At 37.5% G+C, this 12,653-nt stretch overlaps 1 protein-coding gene across 5 annotated transcripts in view; it reads right to left on the bottom strand.

The window, feature by feature from the left end:
* Positions 1-12,653, bottom strand: part of LOC101688264 (cytochrome b5 reductase 4) — a 96,913-nt gene that overhangs the window by 29,960 nt on the left and 54,300 nt on the right. For all 5 annotated transcript variants that reach the window (XM_013046371.2, XM_013046370.2, XM_013046369.2 and 2 more), the window contains one exon: positions 741-881. In XM_013046371.2, coding sequence (XP_012901825.1) covers positions 741-881 — 141 coding nt within the window. The remainder of the gene's footprint in view (positions 1-740; positions 882-12,653) is intronic.

The raw sequence follows: 12,653 nt of genomic DNA on the forward strand, positions 1-12,653 counted from the left end.
TTAATCTATGTGTAAATTCTAATCCATCGACAGTAACTGTGCTGGGGAGCATACCAGCTATGGAATGACATCCTGGTACTGGTGATGATGACAGGAGGAACGTCCTAGCGCCATGGTAATATGGTGTACCAACCAAGTCAGCTAGACTGACTGAGACTGATGTGAGAATGTGAACTTCTGCAGCTCCAAAAGGCCAAGAAAACGTTAGACGTGGTTAAGGGCATTTAAAACAAGTACATAAGGTAACTTCAGGATGAAAATGAGGGGAAAATTTCCCAGTGAAATCTTTACAGAGCTTCTTATCGCAAGGGCATGTGTAAGGAAATCATTTATAATCATCCACTCATTTTCAATTTCACAGATTCAACTCCATAAGTGACCCAAGCAGACATGGTTACTAAGAGATACTGGCATGTTTTTCTAGTAGTTTCCCCTCACAGGACCACTGGGCACTGCCTCACCTCTTCCCTTGAGGGTTCTGTGAGGAATATATCCCAGTGCTGATGGAACCCTCTCTCCCTGACTAGCAGCAGTGTCTTTGTTCTCCACATTGCATGGTGTGGCTATGGCTCCAACACATTGGAATGTTGCATTTATAAATCTAGAATTGGGCTATCACTCAATCAGCTGCCAGAAACACGTATTAATAACCTAAGCGGTTATCTCCTAAAAGATTAGTACTGATTTGGAACTGCTTATCAATAAAGAAAATGTTTCCCCAAAGCCTCTATTTACCTTACCTGTAATAGTTAGCTTGAGGTAAACATGTTGCCCAGTTGGCACCTGGAGATGAGCACTTGGTGGTAGCATCAAGCAGAAGAGCTTCGTATCATGAGTAACACCTTCCTTGGAAATTAACTGGCACTTTCTATAGTACAAACCTAGAAAGCGATTCATTTTCTCTTATTGATGAATAAATTAAGAAGTAACACTAGACCCACTAAGTGACAGCCCAGACAGATTCAGCTTCTATGCTTTTGCAAGCTTGAATTTCACTAAAATGCCTATGTACTTTGAAAATTCATCAGGGGTCTGAAAATCTTACAGTTGGAATTTCATTTTATTTCCTGAGATATCTATTTTCTAAAACCTGTCAAAACTTCAGTAGGTTGAAAAACAAACTCTACTGAGTCTTATTTGCTCATGTTTAATTACAGCATATTATAAGCATTATATTCTAAGAAATTAAAACCTAACTTATTTCTTCATAAATTCACTTTTTACATAATTTCATCTTTTAAGCCTCATGTTCACAGTTACATAAATATATTACATATGTAAAAAAATATTTGATAATCAACAAACTTACATTCTAAAGTCTTTTCTTACTGAGTGGTCTTGAAATTTAAGTATTTAACATTTAACAATATTAAGATTATTAAATTTAGAAATACTTCTTTGATAAATCCAGGAAAAATAAAGTCTATTTCTCTATGTTTGTGTATGAATTATAGAACAATTTAACTGTCAAGAAATGATTAAAATTAAAAAATGAACTTTTATGTTTAAGGGTGTACATTCTCAAGACCTGAAAAATTAATTTTTTAAAAGATTTTATTAATTTGAGAGAGGAAGAGCACACAGACAGAGAGGGAGAGGAAAAAGCAGACTCCCCACTGAGCAGGGAGCCCGATGTGGGGCTCGACCCCAAGACCCTGAGATCATAACCCGAGCTGACGCCCCATGGACTGAGCCACACAGACATACCTACTTGGAAAATTAAGTGAAAAATGAAAATTCCCAATCTGTGCTACTAATATACATATAAACAAAAAGGAACAAAGTGTTTCTATAAATACTGAAAATACTTGAAATTAATATCCCAAGCACAGGAAATATATACTATTTTTATACAGAGTAAAATAATACCATTTAGGTTAGAAGAACTTGTTATAGAAATTCTGAAAGCATTAATAGTTTCATACAGAACTCCTGTAGACCTAAAGAGCATGCCAGACTACACTGATAATATTGGTTAGTTTTATTATTTCCTCTCTTATAAAACAGCATTTATAGAGATGGAAACGGATTAACTCTGATAATGCATTTCTTTTCTTTTCTTTTTTTTTTGGGGGGGACATCCATGTTTTTATTTAGTTTCTAACCTCCATTAACACTAAGTTAATATTGCAGAAAATAGACACATTTGGAAATTGATCTGAAAAATCAGAACCCATTGGAACTGAAACATGGAAAGTCCCAACAAGAACGACTGCATGATACTTCGTGTTTGAAAGGCACTTCCCCCTTATCTGAGTAATGTTCATGATTAGCCAACTACTCCACGTTTCTCGTCTACCCTCTGTACCATCCACGTAACAAGCAGGAAGGGTCCTAGCTCCGGCTGTGAGCACACAGGAATTCTCTAGAAACTTTGTTTTGCATCCAAGCCCACTGGACAGCTGGCAATGGCTGGATTCCTCACAGGACAGATTCTCAGGAAGCTTTGACCAACCATGGTGGGCCTCCTGGGAGCAAAAAGCAGATGCAGCGGCCCCACAGCAGGAATTCCAATGAAGGTGAAAATATGGGCTCCATCGCTCAAATAATAAAAAGAAACGGTGCCAAGAATCATGTCCAAGAAAATCCCTAGTCAGTGTAAGGTGGGGCTCACCGAGAGAACAATCACAGGCCTGGTGCTGGCTTGGAAGAGATCTCCTTTTCTCAAGCCCACTGTCCAGAAGCCAAGTTCTTCAGATAGCAGAATGGGCCCTGGTCGGTCAGCGGAGTCTCTGCAAACACCAATGTCCCATTTCTTGCTCGTCCCCATGTCCATCTCCCAGTAGTGGTGGCCAGAGGGGAACCCAGGATGCAAAGGGCATAGTAGAACCTCTCGGCTCTGGCCCTCCGGTTCTGTCTGGAATACCCACAGCGGACACTTCTCAGGTCTCAGAAACGATGAGGTAGTAGTGGTTGGTGATGTCGACATCCAGGGTCACCTCCATGTGACCTTGTGCATGTTTGGGTTCTTGTGCAGAATGGCTTTCTGCTAGGGCTCCAACTCCCTCATCCTCAAAATCAGCCTCCCAAGATGGGTGCTGGGCCAAAGGTCCTTCTTCCAAGAGAGCACGGAGGATGAGGGGCACCAGAAACCCTCCCCGCCAGGCTCCCTCTGCAGTGAGTCGAAGCAGTGGAAGCAGCAGGTGAAGCCACACTTCAGGTTCACCGGCGTCTCCAGGTAAGTCAGGCACACAGGTGTGTGGCCATGACCATTCAGCCCTGCTCTGGCCCCAGTTCTCCCCCTGATTGCAGTTCTCTGATAATGTATTTCTTCTCTTAATTATTCCTTCTTTTTTAAAATTTAATTAAAAATATTTAAGTAGGTCAAGATTGACTCCCGATCTTAGGAAGTGAATGCCCAACACCCAATAATGGTTTGTAGAAAACTGAAATTCACTCATAATCCTAAGAAATCATTTTGGGCATGGTTTCATCCAATTTCTCTTCTTCCCTTATCCCTTTGGATCTTAAAGACCCTGGTCACTAAATCTTTCCATCTGCCCCCATGGTAGCTCAGTATGCAGATGAATTTAGAGTGCAGCATTGCACACCGAAACCAAGGGGCATTACTGAAGTCACCTCATTCTAGTGCCAGGGCATAGTTCAGACCAAATTAAAGCTAAAGGAACGACTGTAACATTATCCTAAAACACCTAATCCAGAATTAGACTGACAATGAGATCAGTGGACACAGGCTCACCTAGAAGGACAAATGAAGGTTCAAATGATCTCCTTGTCCCTTCCTTTCTGGGACCCAGAGTGAGAACACAATCACAGACCCATATACAATATGTCTGAACATTTAAAAGTTATAAGTCAGATGAATAACTGTTAAATAAAATATGTTCTATGCTGTATCTTGAAATAGACCTTTGGGGGTTAGGTTCAAATTCAGGATTCCTGAACTCTTGAGTTCTACAAGAAGATGGCAGAGGGATGAGAGCTGTACCCCCAACTGACTGGCTATGGCCTTCTCCCAACCCCTTCTTCTCTCACCTCAGGCTCTGTCTGATACTGAGTGGAGCCTTAACACGGGTGTGGACACACTAGCCCATGTTTAAGCTCATCATCTTGCTTTCCTCATAAACAGCCTTGGCCATTCCTTGAATGCAAGTGGATTTGGAGCCATCTGAGCAGGAATTCTGGGTTGCAGATACCTAAAGTGCAGCTGCTGAAGGAGAGGGTGAACTGAGGTGGACATTTCTTGGCCTTACATACTTCTCATCCTGTGGGAAGGGGTGGGACAAGTAGCTCTCTTACAATGACAGTGAACGCATGCCCTTCTGAAAAACGTTACTGCTAGATGAAAGGTTCAACTTCTGACCTTCAACTCTAGCGTTTGCCAGAAAGGATTTGCTACCTGAAGTATGCATTTCTTTAGTTACATTTCAAACACAATGAAAGCCCCGGTTACAGTCATTTACTGACACTTCTTGTTAAGTCCATAGAGTATCCTTACTATTTAACACCCAAGAGATAATTTCAACATCTTGCCTATTAGTCTGCCATAATTTTAAAGAACATCCAGGTTCTAAAAGTTTAGGAAACACTGAAGAAAGTTTTCATCTTTTAATTACGCTGCGGAGAGAGATGGTACAGACAGACAGCTGTGAAACATATGAGAAGAAAAGAATAGGGAGGAGACACACTGACTATTTCAGGCCGCGCAGTGCCATTATTTAAATGTCAAGTCTCTGGCTTTGTAAGCATAAATAATTATATAAGATAATAAGAAACTGAAATAAATATAAGATGGTGAAACAGAAGCATTAAGACAAAAAAAATTCTGTCCCAAACACCTGACTTCTCTTAATAACACACATATGATATTACTCATGGTAATAAATATTAAGGATAACATGATTAATTTGGGCATACTCTTTTCTTCTGGTTGAAAAGAGATGGCATTTTTCCTTCTAAAGAATAGAATTTCACAAGGCTCAAGTCTAGACAGTCTTCAGTGGGAGAGAGAACACAAAAAGAACCCTGGTTACAAGTCCACACTGCCTTCCATCTGGTCTTCCACTCCTACTTGAACTTAGTACACTTTTAAAGCACCTATACACTCTACTTTCCCTACTAGAAAAAGAGGCTTAGAGAAGTTAAATAGCTTGTGCAGAGGCTGAGCTCTGCTCTCACAGAGCAGCTGGAGAAGATGCGGGAAGAGGCAAGGTGTGATTAAGAGTTTCTTGCCCCAGTTCATAGGCTTTGCTCAAAAAATATGAAAAGCCACTGTTCTAGACTAGCTTATGATTTGGTGTCTTCCTCCCTGCTCTAACCACGTCAGTTCAAGCATAAATATAGACTAAGCCTCCACCCTTTACAACCTCCTACTAACTATTTAATGTACAAATTAAGGAATCAGTTCAGCAAGTCAAAACTCACCCCAGGTATTTCTCTTCTTGAACATTTCCATTCTCTACTGTTCTCACTAACTGTACTTTTTCTTAGCACTCATTACTACTTTCCATCACCTAAATGTCATTTGCTTAGCTCCTACTTTGCAATCTACCTTTATTCATTTATTCCTCCACGATCTTCTGGAACCAACATAGGGCAACCAATTAGTGGTTTTTTAAGTACACACTTAAAAATGCAATCCATGGAAAAGAAACAACCCCAAACACACTAACATCTATAATAGTTAAAAATGTATTTATGTACATACCTACATATATCCACATAGGAAAAAACACAATCTATAGCCATTCAGTAAAATACACATTCCACTTAGAATCTGTCACAGTTCACATAGCAGAGGCCAGGCTCATTTAGCCTTGCTAGCTATTTCTGCCAAGACAGTGATCTTGATGAGCAATGAAGTGACTGCAGGGATGATGTCCAGAACACTTAAGTATAAACTATTTCCAAGTACTGTAAAATGTTTAACATTTTGACTACTGAGAAAATAATTCAATCTTATGAAGTTATCAGACTATCTTCCTATACTGAAGATGCAACAAAGTCGGAATATTACTCTTAAAAGAATTACATAACTTCACTTATTTTTTGTTGTTTTTAAAAAATTATTGAGGCTTTTCACTAATTTTCATAAAGCTTCCACTTAATCTCTAGTAGTTTAATTTTAATATCCTCACTCAAACCCCTTTGTATATATGAATAAGAACTAGGTTTCCTGGGTGGTTCAGTCGGTTAAGCATCTGACTTTTGATTTGGCTCAGGTCATGATCTCAGGGTCATGATATTGAGCCCCACACTGGGCTCTGTGCTAGGCATGAAGTCTGCTCAAGATACTCTCTCTCTCTCAGAAAAAAAAAAAAAAAAAATCCACAACTTGTTGTCAAACACTAAGGATAATACATAACTGTGGACACATGTCTATTCATATTTTAGAATAAAACACAATGAAACAGAATGCTCAAATACTGAGAATTTTCATACATAATTGTTAAATTAGTATTATCAAATCGACAGGAAAGCACAGATTCCTTCTTGTTTCATATTAAGATGTTTTAGTACCTCAGACTGATGGGAACTGAATCTTCCAAGGTGAGGATTTTACAGAGTTAAACTAGGAGAAAGGCAGCTCTTTCTCTAAGACTAGATTCAGTGGAGTTTTTTAGACCACACACCATTTAGGAAGATTGTCACAAAATCTGAACACCGCTATACCTAACACCTTTTGTCTCTTGTTCCGTAACTAATAATGCAGCCAACACTGTATACTCGAGTGCCTGAACACCCTGCATTCTAAGGTTTTAAACCTCTTCCATTTTATTTTTTTAATACAGCAATATTTCTCACTCAGTTATAGCCTGCCGCATCTAGTCTGTGTTTCTTCAGATCGCACATTTGGGCCATTCTAACAGAGATGAAAAAAGACAGGAGGATGCCAAAGCACTGTATTGGTTACCAAGTTTGAGACAACTCCATGTGTGCTGGGCAGAGGAGGTAACTGAAGAGAAAGAAGCACACAGAAATTTTTCTTTGCTACTTGCAAAACTTCTTCATTTCTCATAATTTTGAATGTTTATTTTGGGGCAGCAAAGAAACATGGATGTACAGGCAAAGAATAGGGAGAGGTATAAGGGTGGCTCTTCTGACCCCAACAAGAAAATCTGTTCCATAGCAGCTTGCCTGCAGAATCACAGGCCCCACAAAAAGGCTCAATTAAACGACTGCTTACAGTATGTGTCCATAAGCACATTTATGAGCACAGATAGTACCTTGGTGTGTGAGTGCACACGTGTGTGTGATATCTGCAGTTAAGAAGCCATTACGACAGTATAGGTCAAACCATGTGAAACCGTCAGCTTTCTAGGTTAAAAATAGTAAAATATGAACAATTTCACATAGTTCAACTTAGATTAAAAAGACTAAAGTTACAGATTCAATGCATATATTTAACACAAAGGTTTATAAGTGGCTGCTGACATCAAAATTGTGACAAAATTTTTTTAAAAAGTTTTTTAGAAAATTAAATTAATTTAAATTAATTTAATTAATTAAATTATGACAGACAGACTTCTTTACAATTTTGTTTCCTGATGTTCACTTACTGAGGTGTTTGTTGGCAAATCTATAAAACTAACTCTGTCTCATGATCAAAGGCCCCACAGTAAAGGCAACTACAACTAAAATAAAATTTTAGGTTGGCTATAGAAATAGTAACCCAATTGCCTATCAGTTTCGTGCACGCATACACACACACAGACACACACACACAACTATTCACTTATAATCGTCACTTCTTGGCGGGGGAGGGGGGAATGATAAGCAAACAACTTAAAACTGGTAATCTAATTCCACTGATAGTTTATGTTATCACCTGTTACCTGTGGATTAAAGGTAAAAATGAAGTAGTTTCTCTTCTCAAATTATGTTCTTTGTTTTATTTTAAATCTTTAGTGTAAGTAAATTCTGAATTTGACATGAGAAGGTATCGCATTAAAAGTTTTAGATTTTTACATGTTTATTTTCAAAACTTCATTTAGCTAAGAAATTTTAATAAGAGGAAGGCAGGATGCTAGTATTGTAAGAGTCAATAATTTTAACATACTGAAAACCTAGGACCACGTGACAGACTACGAACATTTGACATTACTGACAGCAAGTTAATCATAATAATTTGATAGAAGTATTCAGCTTTGCTAGTGACTAATCGACAATTTCTGTCATGATTTAAGGAATGGAAAGAACAAAGAAGAAATTACCTTTGCTAATTCAGTCACACACATAAACGCCTCCCCTAAACTCTGAGTCATTTTCCAAAGTGGAAAACCCAATTCAATGAAAAATACCTGCATTGCTCCAATTTCAGACAAGAAACCTAAAACTTAACTGTGGGGATTCATGACTCAAGAGGAAATTTATGGCAGAGATAAAGAGTTCATGGCAAGCCTTGGGAAATTACTGAGAAAACCTGACTGATGCCCATTCTAACAATTTCCAAATGGAGGTCACCCTTCATTCTTAGTATCATTTATTTCTTGGACTTAGCTTTTATCTGGTTTGCTATGATTTTTCAATCACTAGATAGATACTATCAGGGCAAGAGATTTCACTTTAATAATACCTCTTTTCATTGCCACGGTCTTCTATCTATTTTCTTCTGATCTGCTGGATCACACTATTATTTCTCTATGTTCTTTCTCTCTTCCTAATACCACAAAATTCAGACCTCTGCTCCTATAAAAGAATTCTATTTGGCCTTTCCCCACTTGTGGCTTACATTTTTCTTTCTCTACAACTTGCAAAATGCCCTGCACAATAAGTACCTAGTTAACAATCTGAGGCTCTTCCTGGAAAACCATTCCTAGTTCTTGTTATGTGTTTGAAAGTTATTTTCATAGCATTGCTGGAAATTCACCTCGTTCAGGGAGTGGCTCCCAATGAACTCATCTATATCTGTTTGCTTGGGGTTACTTTGGAATATGCTCAGTTTGTATTACAGAACTTGCTCTGTAATACAGAATACTTAGTAAGTACAGAACACTTTATAAAAAAGTATTCTTCAGTCTCATGTCAGTGTGTGTTCTTTCACTTGGGAAAATAATTAGCACAGTGCCTAAAACAGCTTTCTACTGACTGTGGCTATACAAATTAATACTACCTGATAACTTTCCTGAAATTAAATATCCACAAATACAACTTTGTAATTTTAAAAATATTTTTAATAATTTTAAATATTTAAAGATGCTAAAGTGAATACATGTAGTTAATTCCTTCTAACTCCCCTAAAATAATAACAAAGGTGTGTGTGTGTGTGTGTGTTTGGTTATTTTTTAAGGCATAAGCCTGCAAGGACATAAAGAATGGAAATAAGAAAAAGCAGCAAAACTCTAAGAGCTGACAAGGCAAAGAAATGACTGGTAACTGACTCAGCAGATTCAATAATGCTGATCTTAAATTAGAAGTAAAAAAAGCGAAGATTTGACTCACTTGTAACAAAAAATCCCTGAAGGCTCAGAAATTGGCAGGACCAATTATATCTGAAATCAGAGTGACGCTGGAGCTGAAACCACTTTCTGGGTGAAAGTGCATTTAAGCAATCTAGATTGCTCCCACCTCCACCTTTGCTCAAGTCTTCCCCTATTTAGCATAGCCACATGACTAAACTTCTCCTATTCTGGGAAAATATTAGAAGTGTATTCTCTAGAGTGGGTAAAACAAAGGGTCTCTGGGTTTGATATATGTTATAGGCTGAATTGTGTCCCCCTCAATTTTCCTATCTGGCAAATATAACCCCCGTACCTCACAATGAGACTACTTGGAGACAGGTTCTTTTGAAATGTGAATTAAGTGAAAATGAGGTCATTAGAGGTGGTGATCCCTAATCCAGTGTGATTCATATCCTTGTAAAAAGAGGCAATCGGGGCACAGACACAACAGAGGGAAGATCATGTGAAGATGGACACCTACAAGCCAAGGACAGAAGCGTCAGAAAGAACAGACTCTGCCAACACCTTGATCTTGGACTTCTGGCCTCTGGACTGAGGAAATAAATTTTTGTTATCAGGCCACTCAGTCTGATACTTTGTTATGGCAGTATTACCAACTAATACAGTATGCTAGACAACAAACAAAAAAAATTAAGTTTACAGATACCTAGCCTTCTTTCCCCATAAGACTTCTGAAATTCTAGGTGCAAAGTAGGAGACTGTCCATTCTCAAGTCTCTGACAAAACAGAGTCATTGAACTTGGGAACAAGAAAACAATCCACCCCATACAGTTAATATAACTGTCAATAAGTCACACCAACATTCACAATGTTTCTGCGCACCTTTTGGTTAGAGTGACACCCCCAGAAATATGATCAGTTAATCAAGGATCAGCGACCTTCAAAGAAAGCATCTAACATGAAAGATAGACTAAAACAAACAAATGAACTTTGGGGCAAAGGTTACATGGGAAGAGGGAAACTCAAAAGCTCTATCAGTAATTATTAAAAATATAAGAGAGGCTATTAAGAATAGGATACTAGGGGCACCTGGGTGGTTCAGCTGGTTAAGGGTCTAACACTTGATTTCACCTCAGGTCATGATCTTGGGGTTCTAAGATGGGAGACCTGTGTCGGGCTTCGTGCTGGGCATGGTGCCTGCTTGAGATTCTTTCTCTCCCTCTGCCCCTGCCTACACCTCTCCTTCTCTCTTAAGGAGAAAAAAAAAAAAAAAAAAGGATGCTAAAACAAAAGAACAGAAATCAAGAGTTCTTAGAAGTTAAAAATAGGGGAGTAGAAATGAGTAACTCAGTAGAAGAGCTGAAAGATACAGCTAAAGAAATCACTCAAAAAATAGAACAAAAGGGCAAAATTGAAAATAAGACACCAAAAAATGAGCTATTTATAAGTTTAAAAGGTTTAAAGTAAGAATACTTCCACACAGGAAAAACAGACTATGAAGAGAAGGAAAATCAGTATTTCTCAGAACTGAAGGTCATAAGTTTCCATAATGAAAACACAGCACAAAGGAGAAAGAGCCAGCATGAGAAACGAAAACAGACCCACATTAAGGCATATCAAATTGTGAAATTTCAAAATTCTTGGAACAAGTTCTCAAACCCTGCCAATTTTCGAAAAGAAAATATAGTGCCCATTTACTATACGAAAATTCATCAGGTAGAACACTTAAAATATTAATCTCCATCTATAAATGTTATACTAACATTAAAAAACCTAAAAAAAAAAAGTAAAAAGGGAAATGAATGAAGAAGGAAATGAATTACATCCTTTAGGAATAAAGTGAGACAATGGTTTAGATAAGCAGAAAGACAATAAACATATCTTCCTTAATATAAAAAAAATGAGATGTGTATACAAGGTATAAACTTAAACTTGGCTACACATCTTTTATAAAAAGGAACCTGAAAGAGTAAATGGTTGAACAATAGTCTAAGCACAAGTTGGCTTCCCCATTCAGGTATCACTATCTAATAACTTTGTAATGCCTAAATATTAGGTAGTAGAGACTAAAATTTAATCTCTATTAAAAAAAGAGTTTTCCAAACAAGTGAAAGCTAAAGGAGTTCATCACCACTAAACTAGGCTTATAAGAAATGTTAGAGGTACTTCATTAAGCTGAAAAGAAAGAGCACTAATTAGTAACAAGAAAATATATGAAAGTATAATTTCATTGATAAAGGTAAATATATAGTAAAGGTGGTGGATTAATCACTTATAAAGCTAGTATGAAGGTTAATGACAAATGTGATAAGAACAACTAATTGTAATAATTACTTAAAGTTTACATAAGAAAAGGTTCTTATTAAATGTAACATCAAAAACATAAAATGTGGGTGTGGGGAAAGAGTAAAAATGTAGAGCTATTGAATGCATTCAAACTTAAGTTGCTATCAACCTAAAGCAGACCATTACAAATACAGATTTTTATATGTATGCCTCATGCTAATCATTAAGCAAAAACCCAAAGTACATATATGAAAGGTAACAAAAAAAATCTGAAGTGTAACACTAAAGAAAGTCATCAACTCTTTTTTTTTTTTTTTTTTTTTTTTTTTAAAGATTATTTATTTATTTACTTGACAGAGAGAAATCACAAGTAGATGGAGAGGCAGGCAGAGAGAGAGAGAGAGAGAGAGAGAGGGAAGCAGGCTCCCTGCCGAGCAGAGAGCCCGATGCGGGACTCGATCCCAGGACCCTGAGATCATGACCTGAGCCGAAGGCAGCGGCTTAACCCACTGAGCCACCCAGGCGCCCCAGAAAGTCATCAACTCTTAAAGGAAGAGAGCAAGAGAAGAAGAACGGAACAGAAAACTACAAAACAGCCAGAAAACAATTAAAAAGATGGCAAAAAGTATATACCTATCAATAATTACCTTAAATGTAAATGTACTAAATCTACTAGTCAAAAGACATAGAATGGCTGAATGAATTAAAAAACAGGATCCATCTATATACTGTCTAGAAGAGGCTCACTTCAAATGTAAGGAGAGACACAAATGGAAAGCAAAGGGATGAGAAAAGATGTTTCATGAGAATGGAAACCCAAAGAAAGCTGAGGTGGCTATATCATATTACACAAAATAGATTTTAAAACAAGGACTATAATCAGAGACAAGAAGGAATTATTATATAATGATAAAGGGGTCAATCCAACAAGAGGAAATAGCATTTGTAAACACCTATGTATCTAACAGAAGTTACAGTACCTGAATATATCAACCAAATATTAAT

Source organism: Mustela putorius, unplaced genomic scaffold (genome assembly GCF_011764305.1).
Source record: "Mustela putorius furo isolate JIRA1106 unplaced genomic scaffold, ASM1176430v1.1 tig00000166_pilon_pilon_pilon, whole genome shotgun sequence".
In the NCBI taxonomy this organism is placed as follows: domain Eukaryota; kingdom Metazoa; phylum Chordata; class Mammalia; order Carnivora; family Mustelidae; genus Mustela; species Mustela putorius.